The sequence below is a fragment of the Oryx dammah genome, unplaced genomic scaffold, assembly GCF_014754425.2.
Source record: "Oryx dammah isolate SB20612 unplaced genomic scaffold, SCBI_Odam_1.1 HiC_scaffold_2, whole genome shotgun sequence".
NCBI lineage: Eukaryota > Metazoa > Chordata > Mammalia > Artiodactyla > Bovidae > Oryx > Oryx dammah.
The window spans coordinates 191,665,878-191,691,232 of record NW_024070186.1 but is presented as its reverse complement, the minus strand read 5'-3'; the positions used below and the strand labels follow the sequence as shown (position 1 = coordinate 191,691,232).

General features: G+C 46.7%; 1 protein-coding gene across 3 annotated transcripts in view; it reads left to right on the top strand.

Annotated features, from left to right (window-relative positions):
* The window catches only part of CUX1 (cut like homeobox 1), a 347,445-nt gene that overhangs the window by 193,478 nt on the left and 128,612 nt on the right, over positions 1 to 25,355 (top strand). For all 3 annotated transcript variants that reach the window (XM_040261791.1, XM_040261782.1, XM_040261799.1), the window contains exons 5-8: positions 11,924 to 12,061; positions 15,848 to 15,971; positions 19,633 to 19,709; positions 21,403 to 21,469. In XM_040261791.1, coding sequence (XP_040117725.1) covers positions 11,924 to 12,061; positions 15,848 to 15,971; positions 19,633 to 19,709; positions 21,403 to 21,469 — 406 coding nt within the window. The remainder of the gene's footprint in view (positions 1 to 11,923; positions 12,062 to 15,847; positions 15,972 to 19,632; positions 19,710 to 21,402; positions 21,470 to 25,355) is intronic.

Here is a 25,355-nt window from a genome sequence, read left to right as displayed (position 1 = left end):
TGGCAACCCACTCCAGTGTTCTTGCCTGGAGAATCCCAGGGACGGGGGAGCCTGGTGGGCTGCCGTCTATGGGGTCGCACAGAGTCGGACATGACTGAAGCGACTTAGCATCAGCAGCAGCAGCAGTAATTGGTATAAAACACAACTGTGCCTTTTCAGTCCCACAAACATCTCTGGAAAGGTTTTTTTTTTTTTAATAGAAGTTCCTAGAAAGAAAAGTGTTGGAGAGCTGGGCAGCGGTGCTGCAGAACATCTCTGCCCCGGGTGTAGAGTCCATTGGCAGAGTCTTTGCTGGTTCTCATCATCTTCTGGGTTCTCTCTGGGCCCCTCCCACCCCAACACCAACAGACAGTCATCTCTCAGTCCTTGCTAAGACATGGTTTAGGCCCTATAGACCCAAACCCTTCAAACACAAAGGCAGTGCCCAGAGGGGTTGGTTTTAAGATTTAAATCTTAGGGAGCCCATGATGAGACGCTTGTGCTCAGGCGTGTCCGACTCTGTGCAACCCCATGGACTGTAGCCCACCAGGCTTCTCTGTCCGTGGGATTCTCCAGGCAAGAGTACTGGAGTGGGTGGCCATTTCCTATCATTACCAGTGATATAAAACACTTACGGACTCAGGAAACTGCTGGCACACAGTGTTTCCTGACTGGCCCAGGTCACTTCATTCCCCTCAGATGACTGGCCTGCAATCAGAAGTAGAAAGTGTTCATTTTCAGAAGTCTTGAAAGGGAACCAGCAGAAGGGAGCCCGTTTTGGAGGCTGCTCTGTTTGCAGCACCCACACCAAGATGCCCCTGCTCCTGGGTGCTGCTGCTTCGGGGCGGTGGGAAGTTTCCATCAGGATTTAAGAAAACCGTCTCTGCTGGAGAAGGTCCCCATCGGCCTCACATCTGCGCATCCAGAAGTAAAAGAGGACCATCATCCATACTGAGAGCTGCTTTTTAATTCTTTTCTGTAAGAATAACAGGGCTTCCCCAGTGGCTTAGTGGATAAAGAATCTGCTTGCAACGCAGGAGACACTGGACACACAGATTCAATCCTTGGGTCATGAAGATCCCCTGGAGAAGGAAATGGCAACCCACTCCCATATTCTTGCCTGGAAAATCCCATGGACAGAGGAGCCTGGCAGACTACAGTCCCTAGTGTAGCAAAGAGTCAGACACGAGTGAGGAAGGAAACAAGCACATAAGAATAACAGAGTGAGCCAGTCCTTTGTGCCCAACAGGCTGTTTTAAGTGAAGACATGCTATCAGTTAAAATGAGGAAGCACTGTTCAGTCTTTTTTCCTTCTGTCTGTCTTTTTTCTTCCTGTCTGTCCCCTGATGAAGGATGCATAGTAAGACTCCTGGCCAAAAAAAAAGCAGCGAAGTCTTAAGATCTGTTAGAACTACCCCCTTGCTTCTCATACCAGGCTTTTCACCGACATGCATCTTGGTGGCATTTTTGAAGGCCATGTGATGTGGCCACCCCAGCCTGCTCCTGGGAGGCTGCTCCAGTCCGGGTCTTCTAGGCTCCCAGGGTTGGCAAGCAGCCCACGGGTGCCCAGGTCCCTCCAGAGAGAACTCTAACCTCAGAGCCTGATAGCAGGAGACCCTTTGCACGTTTTCAGGTTACCTTCCTGAAACATCTCCATTTACATGTGAAAATCAACCACTGGCTCCACGACAGGACAGGAGAGGGATGGGGCCTCGGCCATGGAGTGAAGCTGTGGGTTGCAGGTGCCCCCATTCCCCCTGCTGGGCTGCAGGACCAGAGCTGGTCCGAAGGGGCCAGGGGGTGGTCAGGCTCTGACCAGTGCTGGGGTGACTGCAGCCGGAAGAGGAGGCTGCCTCTCCACCCTCCTCGACCAACCTGAAACAAACTCGGGACCCGAGGAGCGGAACTTTTGCAAGCCAGGAAAGCAGCTGCACGTGCACTGGGTAAAGGCCAGCCCGACAAAGTGGGCACCCGAGGCACTTGCCGCCCCACCTTCAGGGTTCTCCCTCTGGACTCCTGTCCCCGGCCCCCGGCCCAGCGGGAGAACTCACCGGTGGTGACTTGGCGACTTGGCTTGCAGTGGGGGCAGGGGGCGGGGGTGGCATCTTCCCCCCTCTGCCGTGACTGGGGTGGTCCTGGCACACGCGCTATCTAGACAGCTTCTCATCAGTTGCTCATCAGCATGCTAATTGCTGTATGACTAATTATGCCCTGAATTCCAGTTGATTTTCTTAATGAGACAGCTGGGTTAATTATGTAATCGTATGATTACATTAGCCCAGAGTGCCCTGGTGGAGGGGAGCGTCTGCTGCGTTCTGATGTCGTCACAGGGTTGGCCCCTACAGGCCGCATCCCCTTTTCTGCGCACAGGTGGACTGGGGTCCAGGGGGTCAGTCTTTGAGGGTCTTTGTAGTCCCTCACAGCAGAAGCAGCCAGCATTCCACTGCCCTCCTGCACACACACCCCAGCACCCAGCCGCCCGATGGAATCAGAGCCCCGATTCCCAGCCCCACAGCTCCCCTCCCGACATGTGGTTGCGGCGCCCTCTTCCTCCTCCCAGGACGTACCTGCCTCAGGGCTGTTGGTGTGACAGTGACCAGGACGTCCACACCAGTGTCCCAAAGTCCCTGCAGAACCACGCTGGTCGTTCTACATAAGGTCAGAGCAGCCCAGGCGGGCCCCACCCTTATTCCCAGCATCCCCCTTACAGGTGCTGTTTCACTCCTTTCTTCAGCCCTGATCTCCACACAACTCGTATTTCACTGAGAAGACACATATGCTCAGAGGAGGGTGGCATCTCCCTCCACTGGCCAGCTCTCTCATCTGAGAGTCCGCTGTGCCCACAGAACCCACCTCCGCCATTATGCTCCTCTTCAGACCCTTTGTTGCTCGGCAGGAGTGTGGGTTCCCTAGACTCTCCCTGGGTGACTCTGACTCTGTTAGGCTTGCAGACGCCATGTGGCCACAGGAGAGCAGCTGGTCCTCCACAGCACTACCTCCCACCAGAAATTAGATGACATCTCCCCCTGCCCCCCACTCCCTGCCACCAGAAAGTAGATGACACCACCATGCACACAGTGGCTTTGGCCACAAAGGCAGGGGTCACCCTGTTCTCCTTTCCCTCTCTCACACCTTAGAGCTGATCTATCAGTGAGTCCTGCTGACCCGGCCTCCAGGATGCACCCCAAATCTGACCACTCACCCCATCAGCCACCCCTAATCCAAGCCTCCATTACTTCTCACCACCTTGACTCTACCTTCTCTGTCCATCCTTTCTACAAAGTCCACGGTCTGAGTGGACTTTCTGAGCTACTTTTGTTCATGTCCCCCAACAGTAAAAAAAAAAAATTCAAATTTGTACCCCCCAATATATACTATTTATTTATTTAAATGATGCTCATGTGTCATTACAGCAGTGTATGAAATACATTGCCAGTCATGTACTAAAAACAGAATTTAAAGGATGTGATGAAGACTCAAAAGTTCTTAAAATTTACATTTTATTAGCAGTACAAAGAAACATTTTGCTCTCAGTAAAAATATATATATATTTTAAAATCAACCTCATTGAGGCATAGTCTATACACAATAAAACACCTGTTTTGTGTACAATTTGATACAATGGCTAGTCAGATAGTCAAGATGCAGAACATCCATAACCCCTCAAAAGTTCCCTCACGATCTCAAATGCCAGCAACCTCTGATGTGCTTTCTGTCAACCCAGGTTAGGTTCATCATTTCTGAAGTTTCACATAAATGGGGTCCTTGGGTAGGTACTCTGATGCATCTGACTTCCTCCACTCAGTGTGGTGTGTTGGGGGTTATTTGTCCACATTTACTGGGGAGTGGTGTTTCACTGTGTGGATGTAAAACAATTTGCCTTCGCACCCACCTGTTTATGGACTTTTGAACTGTTTGTGGGTCTCATGAGTAAGCCTGCTGCAAGTGTTCATAGACAGCTATATGTGGACGTCTGTTTTCATTTCTCTTAGATAAACAGCTAGGACTAGAATTCCTGGGGCATAGGGTGGGTGCATGTCTAGCTTGATAAGAAACTGTCGAATGGCTTTTCCAAGTAGTTGTGTCGTTTTAGCCCCTCCTCCAGCGCGTGGGGGGGTTCCAGTTGCTCCCTGTCCTCTACACCATTCGTTGTTGGCAGTGCTTTAGGTGTTAGACATTCTAGTGAGTGTAGAGCACATTTCGTTGTGATTTTAACTTGTGTTTTTCTCAGTGACTAATGATGCTAAATTTTTATTCACATGCTTTTGGACCTTCATAGAACTTCACTTCTAAGGCATCTGTTTAAATCTTCTGCCCATTTTTTTAATTGGATTGTTTGGCCTACTGCTGAATTCTAACTTTTATATAGTCTAGATACAAAAGTCCTCTGTCAAATATATTCACTGCAAATATTTTCTCCCAGTTTCTTGTCATATAATAGAACAGAAGGTTTTATTTTACTGAAGTCCAGCTTATTTCATTGATCTGAATGTCTATCCTTATGTTAATATCATAATATCTTGACTCTTGTGCCTTTTTAGTCAATTTTGAAATCAGATTATATATAAGTCCTTACCTTTGGTCTGTTTATTTCAAAATTGTTTTGGTTCATTGAGTTTCTATGTAAATTTTAGACTTCACTTGTCAATTTGTACAAACAAGCCTACCAGGATTTTGATCTGATTCCACTGTATCTATAGGTCAATTTGAGGGAAATTGACAACACTACTGAGTCTTCCCAGGAGTCTTCTTTTATCTGGCTTTTAAGATTTTCCTTTTATTCTTCTTTTTAGTAATTTGACTGCTTATTGGTGTTCTTTGCATTTATTCTGCCTGGATCTTGGTGAGTTTCTTGGATTTGGGGTTTATAGCTTTCTTTGAAAATTTTGCCACTTTCAAATACATCCCTCACCCCTTTTGGGGACATCTGTGTCAGATTGTTATTGTTTCACAAGTTGCTGAGGTTTTAGTAACTTTTTTTTCCAATCTCTTCTCTATGCTTCTATTTAGATAGTTTCTGTGAGTATATCTTTGGATTAGTTCTATGATATTTTTATTTTGCAGTGTCTAATGTGCTTAAGCCATTATAGGGAATTTTTTTTATTCATTTCAGATATTGTATTTTAAGTTCTAGAATTCCATCTGGTTCTTCATAGCTTCTATTCCTCTCCTTGTTCTGTTCATGTTTTTCTTTAATCCTTGAGCATGCTTATAATAATTGTTTAAGTCTTTGTCAGCTACTTCCATTATCTCTTATAATTTCTGGTTCTGTTTTTATTAACTGATTTTTTCCCCCTTATCCTGCTTCTTTGCATGTCTAGTAATTTTTGATTGGATGCTGGACATTTTAATTATTAACTGGATTGTGTTGTCTTTCTTAAGAGTGTTGAAATATTTGGGGCAGGCAGTTAAATTACTTGCAGATCAACTCAATTATTCAGAGACATGCTTTATGCCTTCGGGGACAGGTCCAAACTAGCCTTTACTTTAGGATTAGCTTAGCCCTCCACTCTGGTGTGGCCCTTTGCTGTCTTCCACTGAATGTCCTGGCTGTTCAACAAGCCTCTCTTCTCAGGCTAGTTGTAACGCAAAAGCCTCCTAACAGTCTGCAAACTCTAGGATTTGTTGACTTAGACCTTCCTTGCAGTTCTTTGCCCAGCCTTGTGGAGTTTCACCTGATGTGTACATACGTACCTTATCTTTTAGCAACAGATCTTAGATTACTCCTCTGCAGACTTCTCTCTTTCTCTGCATATCTCCTTCCTTTCCAGTGTTCTGCCCTATAAATTCCAGGTACTTCAGCCTACTGGTCTTCTGAAATCTATCCTGTCAATCCAAAAGACCATTATGCTCTGCTTGGGTTTCCCTCTTGCCTGTGCTGCAGTCCAGAAAGTATTTCCTGGCAGAAAGTCAGGGTGATCATAGGGCTCACCTTACTTGTTTCCCTCTCTCAGGGATCACCATCCTGCTCTGCTGGTTGTTCAACATCTGTAAATGGTGGTTTCATTTAGATTGCCTAGTATTCCAGTTTATGGCCAGAGGTCAGGTCTGGTGCCAGTTAATCTGTCATAGCCAGCAATGGAAATCTCCCAAGTTTTGTTCATTTTGTTGTTGGTTTCAATGGCTGCCATAAATGGCTGGAAAAGATAATCACAAAGATACATAGAACCAAACCAAAGCAGTACATTATTAGCGATCTTTACAAAAACATGATTTCTACCTTTGAAAGCTGCATACCAGTTATAAGAAAATATTAGTTGAAGTTCAGCTAGTAAATTTTTATTTACCCTGGTATTCAATTTTTCTTGCTAACTAGTCAGAAGATATCATATTTTTTATATTATCAACAAATGGGTTTGAAACTCCTTTTGACAAATATTTCTTCAGGTTAGAGTTAATTGATAATAGGTAACATCTATTGAGTATTAACTCTGAGCCTGGCAGTGTATGCACATATTATGGTAATTAATCCTTAAAACAACTTAATGATATTGGCACAATTATTATGCCCAATTTATAGATGAAGAGAGTAAGATATGGAGACATTAAGTAGCTTCTCTAAGGTTGCACATCCAATAAGTGGCAGAACTGGGATTCAATAGCATATAGTATGGCCCACACTCTAAACCATTTCTCTCTACTCCCTCATGTTTGATATGAGGCATTGAGATATTTTTTTTGTAGACAGTGTTGTCTTTGCCCATAAGTTTATGTGACGATGGGAACATTTCCAAATATCCACTTTTAGAATGCTGTCACTGTAGATGAGTTTCATTCAAGAAGCAGTTTTTTTCCCCTCACTAAGTATTAAAACATCACATTTACTTCGAAGACATAGATTATGTGTTTATATATTTTTTAAATGTCTGCCAGGCAGCATATTACTGATAGCCATCTGCCATCACAGAACAGGGCAGCTCATTTAGAACACTTAGCTTTTTAAAAGAAAATTGTATAACTCATCTTTAAGCTTAAAACTCTTAAATACTTTGCAACTAGAAAACCAACAAACCCTTTCATGGCACTGCAGTCTCCCTCTCATGCCGCGGCGGCTCATCTTGCAAGAGTGTCCTATTCTCTCAGGGCTTTGTCCGTCACAATAGAATTGAGTCCAAATTCAGGCCCTTAGCTCACTTTAGACACTATTTTTATGAGACTGACACACTGCCTGCCGTGCAGCAGGGCTTCTCCAACACAGTAATTTCAGCTCTGAAATTCAGTTTGATCCTTCTTCATACTGCCTCTCTCCCTCTCTTTTTTGTTCATATCTTTCTTTAAATCTTTGTACTCAGGTCTCCCCCTCTGGCAACTTGTCCTTTACCACTTCCCCTTCCTTTCATCATACCTCACCAGCTTCTCTCTAGGCCTTATATATGCCTCCTCACGCTCACCCCTGGACCCTTGCATGGCCATTCCCTCTACCAAGAGTCTTCACGTTCTCTCCTCTTCAACATCCAGATCTCAACCCCAGGGTCACCCCCTCAGAGTCCCTGCCTGTCCATCTGTCTCCAGGACCCAGTCACCATTCTCCATACCCTGTTTCCTCTATCTTCATGCTTGGCAGCACTGCAGGCACCCTGTCTGGTCTGGTTTGCTGTCTGTCTGTCTCCCTCGCTTCAGTAGAATGTCAAGTCTTTGAGAACAAGCGTTTTGTCTTGTTCACCGTTGTGTCCTCCCAGCGCCTGGCACAGTCTTGATATCATAGAGTGTGTACGTGGGTACCAGCAGCTGGACTGAGCTGTTTCTGTGGCTGCGCCTGGCCCTCCCCTGCTTCTAGCTCCATGCTGTTCCTTCCATGTGGATTTACTGCTCCAAAGTCTCCACGGGTCTCAACTCTGGCTCTTAAAAAAAAAAGGTCTCCTTTTCCCAGTTTCTCCATCTGGAAACGGTCTTCCATTTGGCCCTTCTTGCTTTACATTTGTTGTTTGTGAACATGGTTTATCTCTGTGAGATTGGGCCTGCCTGATTCACCTGGACGTCCACCCCAGTATCTTACCCAGAGCAGACAGATGCTTAGGACAGACTTGTTATATTAGTACTTGAAGAGACAGTATAATTTAGTCGGCTGCTGGTCCAGGAAGCAGAAATCTTAATTAGACTTTTGCATACCTGTTTGCCTGGCTGACTTCTCTCCTCCCCATGTTCCCTGGGTGAGACACCAGCGCCTGACATGCCGCAGGGCCCCCTCCCCACCGACCTCTGGCTGTGATGGCTAGAATTCACAAGATAATGTCCCATGTACTTAGGCGAAGGTGCTGAATACATGCAGGCGATGGTCTTGTTGTTGTTTGTTATAATTACATTCTTTGAGTCCTGTGTTGCATAAAGAGCTATAACATGCCTCACAGAGCGTTTCAGGAATGAACTACGAGACGGCTGCAGAACACTCTGCACGTTTGTCACGTCGGGAGCATGGCGGTGGCAGTAAAGCGCGTTGACTAGGAGGCAGCAGGGATTTCGTGTGTTCCTGTTCCACGGATGGGTGTGTGCTCTCACCTCCCCCAGACGATTCCCTAATGGAGCTGCTGAGACGGGCGGCTTGTGACGTTCAGAATAAGACCTAACAATACTTGTGTGGGGTTTAAATGGCATTGGAAATCATTAACGAGACAAAAAGCTATGATTTCCCCTAGATTAACATGCAGGCTGGGGTTTGGCATGCCGAAATTCATTGTTTTGGTCTCTAGCCCAAACATGCTAGAGTCATTATATTGTCATGTGGTAATTAGCTGTTCCTTTAATACAAGTAATAAAAATTAAGCCTAAGAGGTACTTTAGCAATGCCTTTTACATAATCCAAAACAATATTCAAACGCTATAGGCGTTGAGTCATTCAACTGTACTGTAGTAAAGTTTGAAGTTTAATGCATAGAGATGTTTGAATCCAGTTCATTCTTTATTCTTTGACCAGTTTTGCTACTTAGGCGTTAACCTTTAATCATGTTAAATTAAATATACATGCCATAATGAATAATTATGAGCGTGCTAGAATTTTCATTTACAATACAATGCTTTGAAAATTTGTCTAAAGCTCCTAGTTACCATTCAGTTGACAATGTGCATGCGATTTTTATATGTCACTGAATTCCTTGCTGAATCAAACGAGGGAAACTTTTTTTATTCGAAGCAGATACAGTGGGTCCTGGCCTCTTAAAAGGAATATACTGGAAGAGTTGTCAACAGAAATTTTGGGGATGGAGGGCAGTGTACTAGCTTAGCTCTTTAAAAATATAATTTGGACTGGCAGTTGTGCCGGGAAACCTACAGGAGTTGACATTCATAGAATTCTATAGAAGCACAGTGGTTCTCCTTCTCCTCAGTTCTTCCTTGATCTCTGTTTCAAGTTCAAGTTGTCATTGTACGTGGAGGGAGCCAAGGGCATGCTGCTTCGTCTCCTTCAGGCCATTTGCCCGGCATGAGACCATGGTGGGAGAGAAGGGCCTAGGAAGGTGTCCAGGGAAGATACTGAAATTTAAAAATAAAAAACTGCACCTGAAATGTTCTGAGGATGTTCATTCTATAGTATTATTACCACTCCTACTTACAAGGAATCATATCCCTGAAATAGCTTTTGAGATCTAATTTAATATAAATATTTTAATGCTGATAAAAATAATCATGAGAGGCCACAAATGAGAAAGCAGTGATGTAGTCATAAGCTGTATATATGCACAGAATCAGTGCCCAGCCACTGGGGTTTCACATGGTGGACAGTGTTGGATGCTGTACTGAACGAGCCCTGGGGCCTGAGTTTTGTAAACCCCACGAAGACACTGGCATCTCAGAGCGCTCCTGGCTCCTGGTGGCTGTGCCAACTGAGGCGTGGTAGGCCGAGCCCTCCCTTCCAGGAACCAGGGGTGGTCTGAAAAATTAACAGCACTGGTATTTGAAAGTTAAGTGAGCCTTGAATATATACCCTTGTTGATCCACTGGGCTCGGTGTTTAGCATTCCTCACCCAGAGACTAAATCTTTGCAGCCGTCTCACAAGTGATGCTGGCGTCCATACCAGAAATATCTTCCGTAATCTCTTCTAAGCCCAGCAGACTCGGGTATGCTTCTGCTCTGATGGGGCCCGAGAGTCCTAAAGGAAGTGCCCCACTGGGGCCCAGCAGGTGGATTATAAGTGCAGCAGAAATAAAAATAAAGACCCAGTTGATGCCAGAAGAACATTTAATATCTCTCCATTTTGTGCTAAATTAATGGTAAAGGCAAAGACCTCACTAGTACCATAAATTTCCATGTCCACAGTGTCCGATTTTAGGTCCAAATCCGTTACAGGAATTGGAACCCCTTCCAGGGCCTGAGAGTGGGCTCTTGTCTAACACTCAGAAATGAATTTTCCTAGGAGACACACAGGCTGACAAAGCAACAGGCTTCACTGGGAAGGGACACCCAGGAAGAGAGCGTCAGGGTAGGGAGCCGAGGAGAACTGCTCTGCCACGTGGCTCTGTCTCAGGTTTTATGGTGAGGGGATCCGTTCCCAGGTTTCTGGGCAATCATTCCAACTCAGCGTCCTTCCCGGTGGTGCACACTTCGCTCTGCCAAGATGAATTCCTGCGAGGATTCTGGGAGGTTGGTAGGACATATGGACTGGTGTCTCCCCTCTCCTTTTGACCCTTCCTGAATTCTTCCAGTTGGTGGTAGCTTGTTAGTTTCTTATCAGGACCTCCTGTTGTGAAGATTATTCGTGTCAAGTGGTTACTATCATGCCTGGGCCAGGATGGGTGGTTTCAGTCAGTGGTTCACCTAATTAATCCAGTTTTTTTGCAAGGAATATGATGGTGGATAGCACATTGAATTGTCTACAAGGCCTCTCGTAACTGGCCTAGCTCTCCATTCTCCTACTGTTTGTACTATAACTAGCAGTGTGGTGGCCTCCTGGCTGGCTGGCTCAGTGGCCCAGTACAGGTCACCATGGCTTGGTCACCAGGCATGCCTCTCGCAAAAGGCACAACCACCATGAGCAGAAACTCGGGGTTCTCCTGTCTTCAGATCACCAGCTAGTAAATCCTGACTGTCTCCTGAGCATGCTTCATCAGTTAACGGATGGCCATGACTGAAAGTGGTCCTGTCCTGAAGAGGGGATCATCTTACAAGAGCCCCCTCAGGGGACCTTCCTTATTGGAAGGATGATCACTGATCTCACAGATCGAGGTCTGAGTTCTCTCTGCCCCTTGTTGTTGCTAAGTCATTCTGACTTTGCAACCCCATGGACTACAACCCACCAGGCTCCTCTGTCCATGGCATTTGCCAGACAAGAATTCCGGAATGGGTTGCCATTTCCTTCTCCAGGGGCTCATCCTGACCCAGGGATCAAACCCACATCTCCTGCATTGGCAGGCAGATTCTTTACCACTGAGCCACCAGGGAAAGCCCTCTGCCCACTAACCAGCTGGAAACCTGGACGCATCACCCTGCTTCCCTGAGCTTTAGTTCCGACTTCTGCCAAAAGAACGAGATACATGTCACACATCTTTCTCCCAGGATTGTCCTAGGGCTCAAATGAGAAAGTGTCCGTAAAAAGTGTTCTGTGATGAGCAGACGCTCTCCAGGCAGCAGCTCTCATTTCCAGCTTCACAAGAATTATTAGAAACCTGAGGCTTTTGGTGCCTTCTCTGAACGGGTGCTGGGAGATTTTTCCGGGCTCCCCCACTGCCCCTGCCCGCCCCACCAGCCACCATGTACATCTCTCTCTCTTCCTAGCAGATCAGGGAATGAAAAATCCTTCAAGTGTCACACCAGGCCAGGGCAGTGAGCAGATCCCAGGGAATCCGTGGTCAGTCTCACCCCATTCTCATGCACTGGTTGCAGAGATGGGCCCTGTCCACCCAGCGGGGCCCCGGGAAGCTGACAGCCTGGGAGCCAGGTGACCTGCTCCGAGCCTCTGCAAGGGTGGCTCAAGCGTGTCCAGAAGAGGGTGACCCATGTGTCCCTCTCTTGCAGATCCCGTTCCCGCGCTGGACCTTGGGCAGCAGCTCCAGCTCAAAGTGCAGCGCCTGCACGACATTGAGACGGAGAACCAAAAACTTAGGGAAACTCTCGAAGAATACAACAAGGAATTCGCTGAAGTAAAAAATCAAGGTTGGTGGAAGATGTATTTGTTCCTTACTTTTTCTTTTCGTCTTTCTGTTTTCTTCTGTTCCTTTTTTCTTTTCTTTCTTTCTTTTTTTTTTTTTTATTTTTAATTGCTTTACCCATACTGTTGGGACTAGCTCTGATTGTCACCTATGTCATAGAGTCCAGGCGGGGTAAGAATCTGAGTCATTACAGAGAGATAATAATAACACTTAGCTATTGAGAAGGAAAACTTTTCCTCCACATTATGACCACATATGATTTTATTGCCTCCCTGATGGGACCGATCAGGAGTCTTTAAAAATTCTTCCTGAATCATCGTGTGATAGGGTCTGCCTTTAAAAGACGGATGTGTTGCCTGCGGGTAGCACCTGTCAGATAGCCAGCTTATGATCAAAGGGCCACATCCAATAAGTGGTTTAATAATTGCTGCCGATACATTAAGGCTTTAGATGAAGGCTCCACGTCCCCACACTTAAGAACCCCCGTGTCCTCGTCAGCGTCACCTGTTCATGACGAATCTAAAGGAGGAAAACAAAACACCCTCTTGGTGTGGTTGTCCCGCTGTCAACAAGGAGAGAGGACAAAGCTTGCCTGGCTTTTTCTGCCAAGGAAGACCGGAGAAAACTCTCTCCTACACCTAAGATGCAAACGTGTCCCATTCAGGCTTCCTTGAGCCGCTGCCCCATCTGACAGCCGCAGCAGGTCTCTCTTGAGCCAAGTCCAAGTGGAAATGGGCCTCTTTGGTTTTGTTTGGGGTATGGGTGAGGAAGGTGACAGAAAAGAGAGCAACCTGCTTGAGGGACTTCCCCTGAGGGCTGCAAAAGGAATTACTTGATGACAATCTTTAAAAGTATCCTTGGAGGACTTCCCTTGGCAGTCCCAGTGGTTGAGACTTCACCTCCCAATGCAGAAGATGTGTATTCGCTCCCTGGTAGGAGAGCTAAGATCTCACCTGCCTGACGGCCAAAACATAAAACAGAAATGATACTGTAACAAATTCAATAAAGACTTTTAAAATGGTCCACATCAAGAGAAATCTTTTTTTAAAAAGAAAGAAAGGCTTTTTTTAAGAAAAATTTAAAAATTAAAAGCATCCTTGGGTTCTGAGACCTTTGGACCCAGGCTGGTGAGGAGGGATCATCCACGGAAAGGACCCAGGAAGAGTCAGGAAGGTCCTGGACAGTGAGGCAACAAGCCTGAAGGCCCCTTCCTGGGGGACACCCCCTCATTCTGGCCCCACAGGGAGCGGAGAGGCTGTGGACTGGAGGGACAGCTCAGTCCTACTGCGAAGCAAGGTGTGGACTTAGGAGGTGGGGGGCGTCCAGTGAGAGAAGTACTCCCTCCCAGCTCTGGTCAGAATCACCCACATTCAGGGGAAAGAGAACCCAGAAATTCTGGTTCTGATGTTTCTACAGCACGAACCCGAAGGGGGCGGGGGGACGCTTGTTGTTTCCTTCCAGCGACCCCTGCCATCTTATTTGGACAGATCCACCACCTGGGTTTCCTTCAGTATGATTTGGTTCTGGTGGAAGGGGTGCGCCCCCTCTCCACCTGCCTCATCACCCACCTCACCCCAGGGGCCAGTTGCCCAGTGTGAGGCCATCACCTTCCCCAAAAGTCTCAACTGATGGGCATTTTCAAATGAAATGCAGAGCCCAAGGGTCTTCCCTGGCAGTCCAGTGGTTAGGACTCCACGCTTCCATTGCAGGGGGCATGGGTTCAATCCCTGGTCGGGGAACTAAGATCCCACAAGCCCTGAGGCACAGCCAAAAAAATAGAAACGCAGAGCCCATGCCTTAAGAACAAAGGCTCCGAGGCCAGCAGACCGGGCCGGGGGTCCCTTGGTTGCCACCACTTCGCAGTGGGAGCAGAGCTCTTGAGTGTCCTCTGCTCCTCCACACTGCTCGCCCTGCCCTCCCCCTAACCTAACCGCCCCCTCACTCCCACCCCACTCGACTCACACGGAGGGGCACAGCTGGGACACACCCAGGGCAATGTCCCGGCCCCTGGCCCAGATGGCAGAGGAAGGACAGAGGCTCCAGGACAAGTCACCCCTGACTTACCAAGCAATCCTCCTGGGGTGGGGGTGGTGAAGAGACCCCGTCAGACAGAGTAGAGCTCCTAGCTAGTGCCCCAGTCTCCCCTGGAAGGAGCATAGATGGGTCAGGGGCTGCCCACATGTCTCCAACCCATTGTTCAAAGCAGAGATGCCGCCTGTTTACAGCCTGTAGACCGTCGACTAAAGAGAATACGCAGGTGTTTCCAGAGGAGACATGTCCTGTCCGTTTTGGACGCGTTCCACTCCCACCCAGCCTGCGCCCCTTTGCTCGTGTATCACTAACCATTGTGCTTACAGGGCATTTCTTCCAAGCCTCAAACACTCAGCCCAAGAGGTAGGAAGCCCCCTGTTCATCTCTCAGATGCCTTGCCAGGGTCATTGATCTTAATTCCCTCTCTCCTCCTCCTCCGAGATCCCCCTGGTTCCATTTAAAGAAAAGCACCAGTTTCTTATTTTAACAAAAGAGCCTCTAGCTTTTCTCCATAAGCCACGTGGGCATAAACGCCCAGCTGTCAAGCTCCTGCCTGGGCCAGCATGTCCGTGCAGCTCAGGGAGTGGAAGCCAACGTGAGTTACAGCCCAAAGGGACCAAGGCCACCAGTCCAAGCACTTACATGAGCAGAGACCTGGCACGCGACCTTGTCACGTGAGCCTGGGGCCCTGTTGCCGCAGCCCCTTCATGGCCTCACCCTACTCAGCCTGCTGAGCGCCCACCATGTCGGGTCCTGGGACCATCAGGGCACTCAGTCCTGCCTCCTATGTGATGGATCCTCATCTGAGCAAGTGTAGTCCCTCACGGGCTTCGCTCACCTTGGAGCTGGGGCTGCAGTACTTGGCTGGGGGCCAGCCAGCCCCCAGAGTGGGGTGGAGGTGTCCATGTCGAGGCAGGTAGAGCGATGCTGCCCTAGCCACCAATGGGTCTGAGTTAGGACCCTGCCCTGTTCGTTGCATCTGCTCTTGTGTTCCCACTTTGGGCCCATAAAAACAAACTTGGTGGAGAGGAGAGCCCGGGCTTTCCAGGGGGCCCTGCCACCCAAGAGGCCCCGAGTCCTGAGCACCAGATACCACGGGGCTTCATCTCACAGCACCGCCGCCTGGCACACAGCCTTCCTCCAACGTGGCTCCCTCGGGCCCTAAGTCATCCACGCTGCACACGCAGCCCAGGTCTGCCGGACTCTGGCCAGCGAGGAAGCCGCTCTCGGCACCCAAGCTTGGGAAATAGTCCCTTCCAGCCAAGGAGACATGCCCCAGATCCACTTAGTGCACCGTGTGTCTCATCACTTGTGAAACAGCAGGGCTGCAGCCCACAGCCAGGGAGGTCTGTAGGCTTCTTCCAAACTGTTTTCTTTGTAAGAAAGTACTTAAACCTACACTAAAACATTATTAATCTTCCCTCAGTAGAAGACTAATTTCAGATTCATCAATAAGATGATATTATATTTTAGCATTGATTTCCCCTTCTTCTTTTTCTTAAGTTGTATTAGAGAGACATAGTTCTTCTTCCCAGCAAAACCCATTGATCCTCCTCAACCTAAATGTTTAAAGTTCAATTTAACATTTAGGGAGTAAAAGGTCTCCGAAGGGACTCGTAACCATTGATTTTGTGTCAGGGTTGAAGAGCTAAAGTTTAAAACACACCGATCCTCCTAGGTTATGAAAGCCTAGTATATATAGCCGTGTGGAACCATGCTTCTCTTACTGGAGTTTTTTTTTTTTCCGCCCCTTCTGCAGAGGTTACGATAAAAGCACTTAAAGAGAAAATCCGAGAATATGAACAGACTCTGAAGAACCAGGCTGAGACCATAGCTCTCGAAAAGGAACAAAAGTTACAAAATGATTTTGCAGAAAAGGAGAGGTGAGCATGTTTTGGGGTCTGCAGGCACCTATGTGCCGATGTAAGGTTTTACTTGTTTATATCACAAGTTTTTTTTTTTTTTTTTTTTTTTAAAGCAATCCTGTAAAATAAGCCCAGGTTGGAAACCAGAATCCTAGAGGCTCTAAGGCAGTAGCCTCCAACCTTTTTGGCACCAGAGACCAGTTTCGTGGAAGATAGGTTTTCCACAGAATTAGGGAGGTGGGGATCGGATGGTTTCAAGATGATTCAAGCACATTCCACTTACTGTGTGCACTTTATTTCTCTTATTATTAAATCGGCTCTACCTCAGATCATCAGGCGTTAGATCCTGGAGCTTGGGGGTCCGTGCTCTAAGGCACAATTTTGTTTGAAAACCATAGGTGTCCCTTGTTCTGTAATTTGTAAGATGGGCTTGAGTAAAGTGTACCAGTCTCTCCCTATTAGGGAATGGTGTCTGGTGGTCCAAGGGTGTGTCTGAGGGCTGCGTGAGGTGGAGCTTGAGCACAAAGCTTGTGTCATTGACACGTGGTGGTTGTACCCGAGGTAAGATGAGAGGGGCAGGACCGTCTCCTGCTGCCTGTCCTCTCTCGGAAGCCCTGGGCGACCCCAAGCTCCTGCTACCTTCTCCAGTGGAATGTTAGTATTTAACAGCTCCCTCTGCCTCTGTCTGTCTCTCACACACACGCACACTGACTTGGTTTGTTGGCACTGGTATCAGTAAAATGTGTTCATGCACCATCTGGGGGTTAGGTTTCCCACCGGCCTGCTTCACCCAAAACTTTGCCACAAATAACAAGTTGGGTTTTCAGCTAGTGTGACGACTTAATGAAAGTTAGATTTCCTGTGAAAACCATAAGGACTGTTGAAGTCACCAATTCAAATTGCACAAGTCATGCTCTCAGAACTCTGGTGAAGCCAAGATGTAAAAATTTCAGCCTGCTGTGGAGAATCATGAGACCATTAACGAGAGGCACTACATGTCTGGTTACAAGTGAGAGGCACGCCCATGATGGCATCCTGTGGCTGTTTCCCGTGGACTCGGAAGCAGCTGCTCAGACTTCCATGAGGTGGGCCAGTGGAGCTCTCCGGCATCAGCAAGGCTTCTCTGGGGCACTGTGAAGCTGGCTTCATTTAGAAAAGAGGAAGAATCCCTGCTGCACTCACTGCCAGGCCCTCTCAGGGCATCGTCTCACCTAGTGTCCAGGATAGAGCTGCCAAGCCGACAGTCTCATTTTTCAGGTGGAGAGACCAGGCCTCAGGCTAGGGACCTGCCCCCACTCTCCCACCCAGGCACCCAGAGGTGGGGCCGGACCCAAACCCACCCCTGCAGCCTGGCCTCCTAAGGTCCTTGCTGCAGGACCAAAGCCAGTCTCTCAAGTCAAGCCCAGCTCTGCAAGGAACGCCGCACCCATACTGCTGGGAGAGCCCCACAAAGTCAGGGCTCAGAAGGACGAATGGACTTTTGACCCAGCAGAAGTAGAACAGCTGCTGAATATGTCTCCTCGGAAAGTACTTCATGCCCAGAGAGATTTCTCACCATATTACTGAAAATTGGGGGAGAGGGGACATGCAAGTCATTGAAATGCCCTGCCAGCAAGAAATGAATACATAAGAGATAGTTTTGTTGAGTTTTCAGTAACCCCAGAAATGTACCTGGCATAAAATGAAGTGAAAAATGCATAGTTCAGAATTATAGACAATGTGGTTACAGCTGCACAGAGCAAAGTCATGCTTTATAGAAGTGTTACAATAAATTCCTATAGAAATTTAATATCATTAAGTTGATTTTTCAAATTAGGTTAAAAGATTGATTGTATTGAAAGATACAAATAGTTGACCACTGGAGGTGGGGGATAACGCTAGATCTTTATCTCATTCTTTACCAGAAAATTGAAATGGATTAGAGTTTAAATGTCAGTAATTAAATCATATACATTTGGGAAGAAAACATGGGCATTTACTTTGTTTTTAATGATTCTGAAACGGAGAAATCTTTCTAAGCATAAAAGAAAATTTATATAAATATGACTGCCTAAAATTTCATACAGACTTTTAAAAACAAATAAAGATGAATAACGTTTTTATACCATCAAAAAACTAGGAAGAAATATTTGCACCACATAAAAGAAAGGGCTAATTTTCCTTACAAACAAAGAGCTCTTACAAGTTAATAAGAAAAAGTCAGCACTACAAAAAAATGGGCAGAGGAGAGGAACAGACAGTTCATACGAAGAGAAATTTTCAGCTTTATTCCACAGTAAAACTAAGTTTAATTTTATCCAGTGTTGGCACAGCAGAACACTCGAATGTTGTTGGCAAGAGTTTAAATTGGTGAGGTTCTTTTTGTTGGAAAGTTTCTGAATATCTATCAAAACAACAAAAACAATTGCACACACCCTTTATCACTGCAGTTCCTCTGTTTGAATTTTATTCAACAAATTCACTGTCAGAATTATGCAACAATACCTATGATGATCACTGTAGAATTGTTTAGTAGAAAGAAATTTGATAAGTCATCTAAATGCCCAGAGAAGCTGAGTAGAGTCAGTTATTTAATAAGAATGGGAAAGAGCTGTATATGCTAGGGTAGACTATTTCCACAGTACTGAGATAAGTGAAAAAGCTAGCTACAGGATAGCCTGTGTGCCCTGATCCCTTTTCTGTGAAAAGAAAGGGTTTTCTGTTTATATACATTGTAATATATCACATCTGAGTTTATATTATGCTACAGTATATCACATATTACATTGTATTTCTAGAAATAAAGAAAAATTCTAAAGAGTTACAAAAGAACTCTATCTGAGGAGTGCAAATAGAGCCAAGATAGAGAAAGGACATTTTACCTTCCATCTCTTATAATATTTGTGGGTTTTTTTTTTTTCAACACAGAGCATTTATTAGTTTTATAATTGAAATAGTGCAAATGCAAGCAGTGCTTTTCCACAGATGATGGAAATTTGGGTGTCTTTTTTTAACTGTGCCATTTCTACTTTTCCGTATTCCCAGGTTTCTTCTTCATGAGAGCATGTGTTACATTCAAATGATGTAAAAATAATAGACTTATTTTTAGAGATTTTTCTGCCGATGAGGAGGAAGGAATGCTATTTATTGACCAGGGAATTCATCTGGAGATCCTGGGAAATATAAATACATGGAATGTGGCTGCAGACATTCAGAATGTCCCCATTAGGTATTAGCGTTGCATTCGCATTCCATTCTAACAGAACCGGAGCAGCTGTCACATCTCTTCAGTACATCCTTTATTCCAACAAATTCCTTCATTGTGTCAGCAAAATGTAAATGCATCATTCTTGTCGGGCTAACTTCAGGAAACAATGAGTGCGTGATGATGCTTTTTCTTTTATTTCTTTTTTAAAATAACTGGCATTTCGAGAATAAGCTGCATTTAGGACAACCTTCTACATCAATTGCCTTGCATCAGGTCCTGCAGGAAGTACACCTACCCTGGGGGGTGACGTGTGGGTAAGAGTCAGGGGATTAAAGGTCAGGGCATCAGGGCTCGTGGCATTACTAGTGGTACCCAGCCACACGCCTGCTGCCAGCCATTTAAAGGCAGCTCAGGGCCGTAGTTCCAGAACCCACAAGGCATTTGAGCTGCTCAACAAGATGACCAATCTAGCTTCCTCCTCTTCCTTTTCAGAAAGCTGCAGGAGACCCAGATGTCCACCACCTCAAAGCTAGAAGAAGCCGAACATAAAGTCCAGACTCTGCAAACAGGTGTGCTATTCTGCCTGCCCTTCAGGCCTCTGCCTGCCAGACTGACCCAGAACAGGTTTACTCCACCTCCCAGTCCCTGCAGGTCCCTCTGACACCTGTTTCCCCACCCCTGTGGTGAGCCTGGAGGAGGGAGGGAGCCAGCCCACACCCCAGTGTGCCTCAGACACCACCCGCCTCCCCCACCCCGGCCCCTTCCCACCTCAACTGCGTGAGTTACCCACTCTGAGTCCTGCGAGGCAAGGTGGGAGGCTGCAAACTCCATATATATCACTGCCAGGAACCATCCTTTCTTCCTGCTCTTTTTCCAACACACACGTCTAAATCACCAAACTGTCAAGGGCTAACTTGTCGTTTGGAACAATAATGGAGGAAAAAAACAGTATTTCTACCCTGTGAAGTTAAGGAAAACAGTAATAGCAGACCTTTAAAACTGCAAAAGTACCCAAAAATCTATGCTCAGGTTTCTCTTTAAACTTCTTTTTGCCTTTTTGTTGTTGTTGTTCTGAAAGAGAAACGGGACTATATATTTAATTTAAATGTGGAAAAATAACAGAAGACATCATAATCCAGGTTTTAAAAAAAAATGACAGAGTGGGAGAAAATAATCACAACAAATTCAGACACGTAAGATCCCCAAAGTATAAAGATCACCCTAAAATCAATAAGAATAGATGAACAGTCCAGGAGAACAAGGAGCTAAGAATGGAAACAAGCAGTTTACAGAAGAAAGACACAGCCAATACACATATGAAAAAAATGTTAATTTTGAATAGGCAGGGAAATGCTAGTTAAATCAGTGAAAGATTGTTTTACCTGTCAGATTGTCAAAAAAAAATGTTTTTAATTGATAATATCCAATGTTGGTGAGAGTATAGGAAAAGAGTCACACTCTCAGTATTGATGGGAATGTAATTGCCTCTTGGGAGGCCAGCTGGGTGGTATTTATCTGAAGTTGGAACGTCCCAACTACTCACCCAGCACCTTCCCTTCAAGGTAGCCTGATGCCCCGGGCACGTGGCAAGCCCTGTGCAGGAGCTAAATTGTTCCTGTCATTGTCATGCCCCAGCGTAGAGAGATTTCTATGCTTCTGCTCAGGGCAAAGTGTAAATCTCAGAAGATGTTTGTATCATCCTATTTATGGGTGCGTGTGTGCTCTTCACTCAGTCATGTCCTACTCTTTGCAACCCCATGGGCTGTTCCCCACCAGGCTCCTCTGTCCGTGAAATTCTCTAGGAAAGAATACTGGAGTGAATTGCCATTCCCTTCTCTAGGGGATCTTCCCGACCCAGGGATCAAACTCTGGTCTCCTGCATTGCAGGCAGATTCTTCACTGTGGTATTTATAGGGGGGGAGGTGGGGAGGGTAAAAATATACATAGGTGTATATATATTTTTAATTTATGGGAGTGGGTAAAAATAAAATATATATATATGTATATATACACTTAAACATATATGCAATTATATATGGAAATATTTTTTAATAATGAAATTTATTTAAAAGCAGGAAATTTATGTAATTAGAGGCTCATGGGATGAGATGAAGCAGCAGTGGAAGGGGACTTTTCTTTTCCATTCTGTGATACTTTTGTAATCTTTGCCTCTTTTGGAATGAGAATATGATTTTTTTTCTTTCTGATTTAATAGGAACAATTAGTATCTTGTATCATGATTTTATGTCCTCTGCCTTTCAGCCCTGGAAAAAACTCGAACAGAATTATTTGACCTGAAAACCAAATATGATGAAGAAATTACTGCCAAGTAAGTCTCTGCCCACCTCCCTCCGTCAGGTAGCTCCCAGTACTGCTAATCCATGAAAGCAGCACGTCTCCCTGCTTCGCCCTCCTGTTGACTGACTTTGCAAAGTGGTGCAGGGTTTAGAAGATACTTGGCCTTTGAGCTGCTGTAAAGGACAGAGTGTCATTCCCATGGTTCCCTTGCATAAGTTTAAAACCTAAGATGTGACAATAAGCTGTGTCTGGTGCTCTCAGAACAGCCCTTCCAACTGACACTTTTTTTCTTAATTATTGTGAAGCCCAGTCACCACTGTGCCTTTTTCTAAGAGATTTTGGGAAAGCATCAGCACAGAGAAGGTATGATACTTGGGATGTTTTGTGGAGCTTGGTCTGTGGCAATAGCATCACCTTTTACCCGTGCCCAAAGCCTCCACTCCCACACAGATGTATCTTTTTCAACCCCACCTTATGGTGCTAGGTGTCCGTGTGCAGACACTTACACGAAGCAGGGGTGTGTGCATCTTTGGGCAGGTCTATCAGATAAAGGTCTTGTCGGGAGGGAATCAGTGATCCGCTGCAGGTACCCTGTTGCCAGCCAGCAAGCAAGGAATAACATTGACATAAATCAAGAAAGATAAAGAAGTAACAGATTGTTCCCTGAAAACGCCAGGCTAGTGTCTAAACTACTTTTTCCTGTCCCAGGAGGCTCCTCCCATCACCCCCAGACACCCATCCACCACTCCCTATCCGCCCCCAACCCATTCCCAACAGCTGCATCTCCAGTAAGACTCAGCTCCTGCTGTGCTTACTCCAGGCCTCAGTGGGCGCTGGTGGGTTTTGGCGGGGTGGCTCTGAATAGCTCCACCCTCCTCCCCTGCTCCTGCTCCACGTGGGGCCCTGGTACTCAGCACCCCTCAGTCCAATCACCTTCACCCTTGACCTCGGAGGTTGCTGCTGGGCCAACTGCTCTCAGGGCACATGGGCGGGGATTGACCTTTGTCCTGGATTGTTCAGTAGCTCAAGAGCTCAAGAGCCCAGGTACCTGGGCCAGGTGGTCGGAACCAATTTCGATCACGAGCAGAGAACTTCCTCACAGACACTAAAACGTCCCAGTCAGTCTTGGTGATTCTGGCCAATGTGCTGGCACGTCTAATCCTGGTGGAACCCTCCAGATCACTGTCCCCTCTTCTCCTAGTGTGCTGAACGTGACTTCAGATGGTACAGAAAGGACTGGTTCTAGGGTCCCGTGACCCTTAAAATTACACTTTGAAAACTGGCAGTTCTGGTATTAACCCTTCTGATCCCGGGCATCACTGTCGATGGGCCACAGGCATGCCCTCCCCACTGAGCCCACAGCCTGAGAGGTCCTCACCCCTGCAAACATATTCTCCAAGGCACCACACCAACTGTTGTCCCCTTGGCCCTCCTAGGTGTCCGTGTCTGGGTTTCCTTTTCTACCAGCCATCTTTGTTTTTCTACTATTTCTGCTTAGACTTTATTCTATTACATAGGTTGTTTTTCTCAGTAAATATGATTTTTTTTAATTATAATACTTTAACCTGATACATAATTCTAACCTTAGTTTATAGCATTTCTTTTCTAAAAGTTTAATCTGAAGATTCTATGCTTATTCCTTGATTCATTCACTCTTATCCACATCATCTCGGTGACAAACTTCATAGGGACTTTGGGGGCTGATAGGTTGGATTGTTTCCTTAGTTTTTGTTAATTTATGTTTGTTAAACCACACCTCTTTCTAAAAGGCTGGTCCTCCTGACCCCAGAACTCTCCTTAAACTTATCAGAGCCCACTGACCTCTGATAAATGGCAGTAGTTGATGGAGGCTCAGGGAGAATCATCTCTAGACTACTTCCCATCATATCAGTGTATCTTAAGGCCAGAAAGCATTTTTTCCCCCAAAAAAATACACATAAGTGAAAATCCACACATTACTTCTGCTTTTTCATTGAGCTAGAGTAAATGGAGGATAGAATCAAAAAACATGGAGTCTGTTATTCTGTCATGTAAAATGCTTTGCCTCCAAACTGCAGCTGCTGAAGGGGCCACAGGTGCTCTTGGGGTGCGTCCCCACCTGTGATCGTAGCAGGAAACCCTCGTCTCCTCAGATGAGTGGGGAGGCAAGAGGTGCAGCATGTACCTGGGCACAGAGAGAGTGAGCCAGATGGGCACAACCCAGATCCACCGTCAGCTCCACTGACGTTCCTGGAGGCCTTCAGGGAGGCTCAGGGAGAACAGCCATTGTGATCCAGCACGATCCCTGCTGTTGGGGGGACCTTAGCATAGCATCTGCAGCGTCGGGGTGTCCACAGCAGACAGACAGCCCCCTCTAGCTAGGATGGTCAGGAGGGAGTTTAACATGGCGCAACAGGGACAGGGAGAACCAGCTGGATGCCGGTATCCTGAGCAAGCCCTGGCTGGGCCTCACTCCGCCTGTATTGGTAGGGGACAGGGCTCCAGGGCAGTACCAGCAACCTCTGACCTTACCCTCCTCTGGGCCCTGGCCAGGACTCCCCACCGCCAGGGGAAGACCAGGGGGAGAGGGAGCTGGTGAGGGGGATAGTGAGTCTCTGGCACAGGCCCCACCCAGCTGGAGCCAAAGGAGAGGCTGTCAAGGAGGCCTTCCTACAGGCGGTGACCTGTGATTTGAGGCACAAAGATGCACTGGAGTCAGGGGTTGCTGGAGGCAAAGGAGCTCCATCTGTGAAAACACCAGGCATCAAGGCTAGTCACCTGGAGGACAAGCCCAGAGCTCCGACAGGCTGATCTGTTGGGCAGGTGGGCATGGTGGGCGCCGGGGCTGGACAGAGACTCAGAAGGGGGTCAGCCCTGTCCAACTTTTTGTGACCCCATGGACAGTAGCCTCTGTCCATGGAATTCTCCAGGCAAGAACACTAGAGTGGGTAGCCATTCCCTTCTCCACGGGATCTTCCCAACCCAGGAATCAAACCCAAGTCTCCCACGTTGCAGGCAGGTTCTTTACCGATTAATCAACAGGGAAGTCCCAGATGGGGGTCAGCAATTCTAAATATTAATAGAAGCAAACATCTAACACAGGGCAGCTGAGGGCCCAACCCTTACTGTAGATGATTCCCAGAGGAAGTAATCCATAAAAAATGTAGAGAATGGCCTGAGATAATAATTGCTACTTTCTTTTAACTTCAGAAACAATCGCTTCGGTCTTAAAGCTCCCACACGGAGCCACCCCCGCCACGCTCCACCTCTCATTTCCCTCCCTTTTCATTTTCTGGGAAAGGTCTGTCATTCCACTGTCTGCTTCCGGCCCGACTTACTTGTCCTGTGTTTGACTAGACCACTTTCCATCTGGTCTAATGCTTACCAGTAGAAGCCCACCAGGGCCCAAGCTCCTCACAAGTGGTCTTAAAACATTTCAAAACAATATATTTTCTCCCTTCTCCAAGGAGAGATTCTTAAAAAGGTTTCTTAAAAAACTTCCCTGGCAGTCCAGTAATTAAGACTCCACAGTTCCACTTGAGGGGGCACAGGTTTGATCAACCTGGTCAGGGAACTGAGATCCTGTATGCTGAGCAGCAAGGCCAGAGCAGTTTATTTTAAAGTATTGACAGGAAGTGCAGAACAGGAACTGGGTGGCAAAGGCATCATGGAGCACGGCTTTGAATGGGTCATGGCGGGGAGGGGTGGCGGGTCCACTGTCCCTGCCCCATGAGTTCTTGGATAAGCTGCTTGATTTCTGTGCCTCTCTTTCCTCACCTGTAAAATGGGCAGAATAGCAGTCAGAACTCTGGGTGGCAGTGGAGGGTAATGAGGAGTTATGCCCACAGCCCCCAGCACAGTGACAGCTGTCAGCTCTTCTGTTGCCAGCAAATAGAGGCTGTTCCCGACAAGCTTGCCCTGAGCTTGGTGTGTGTGTG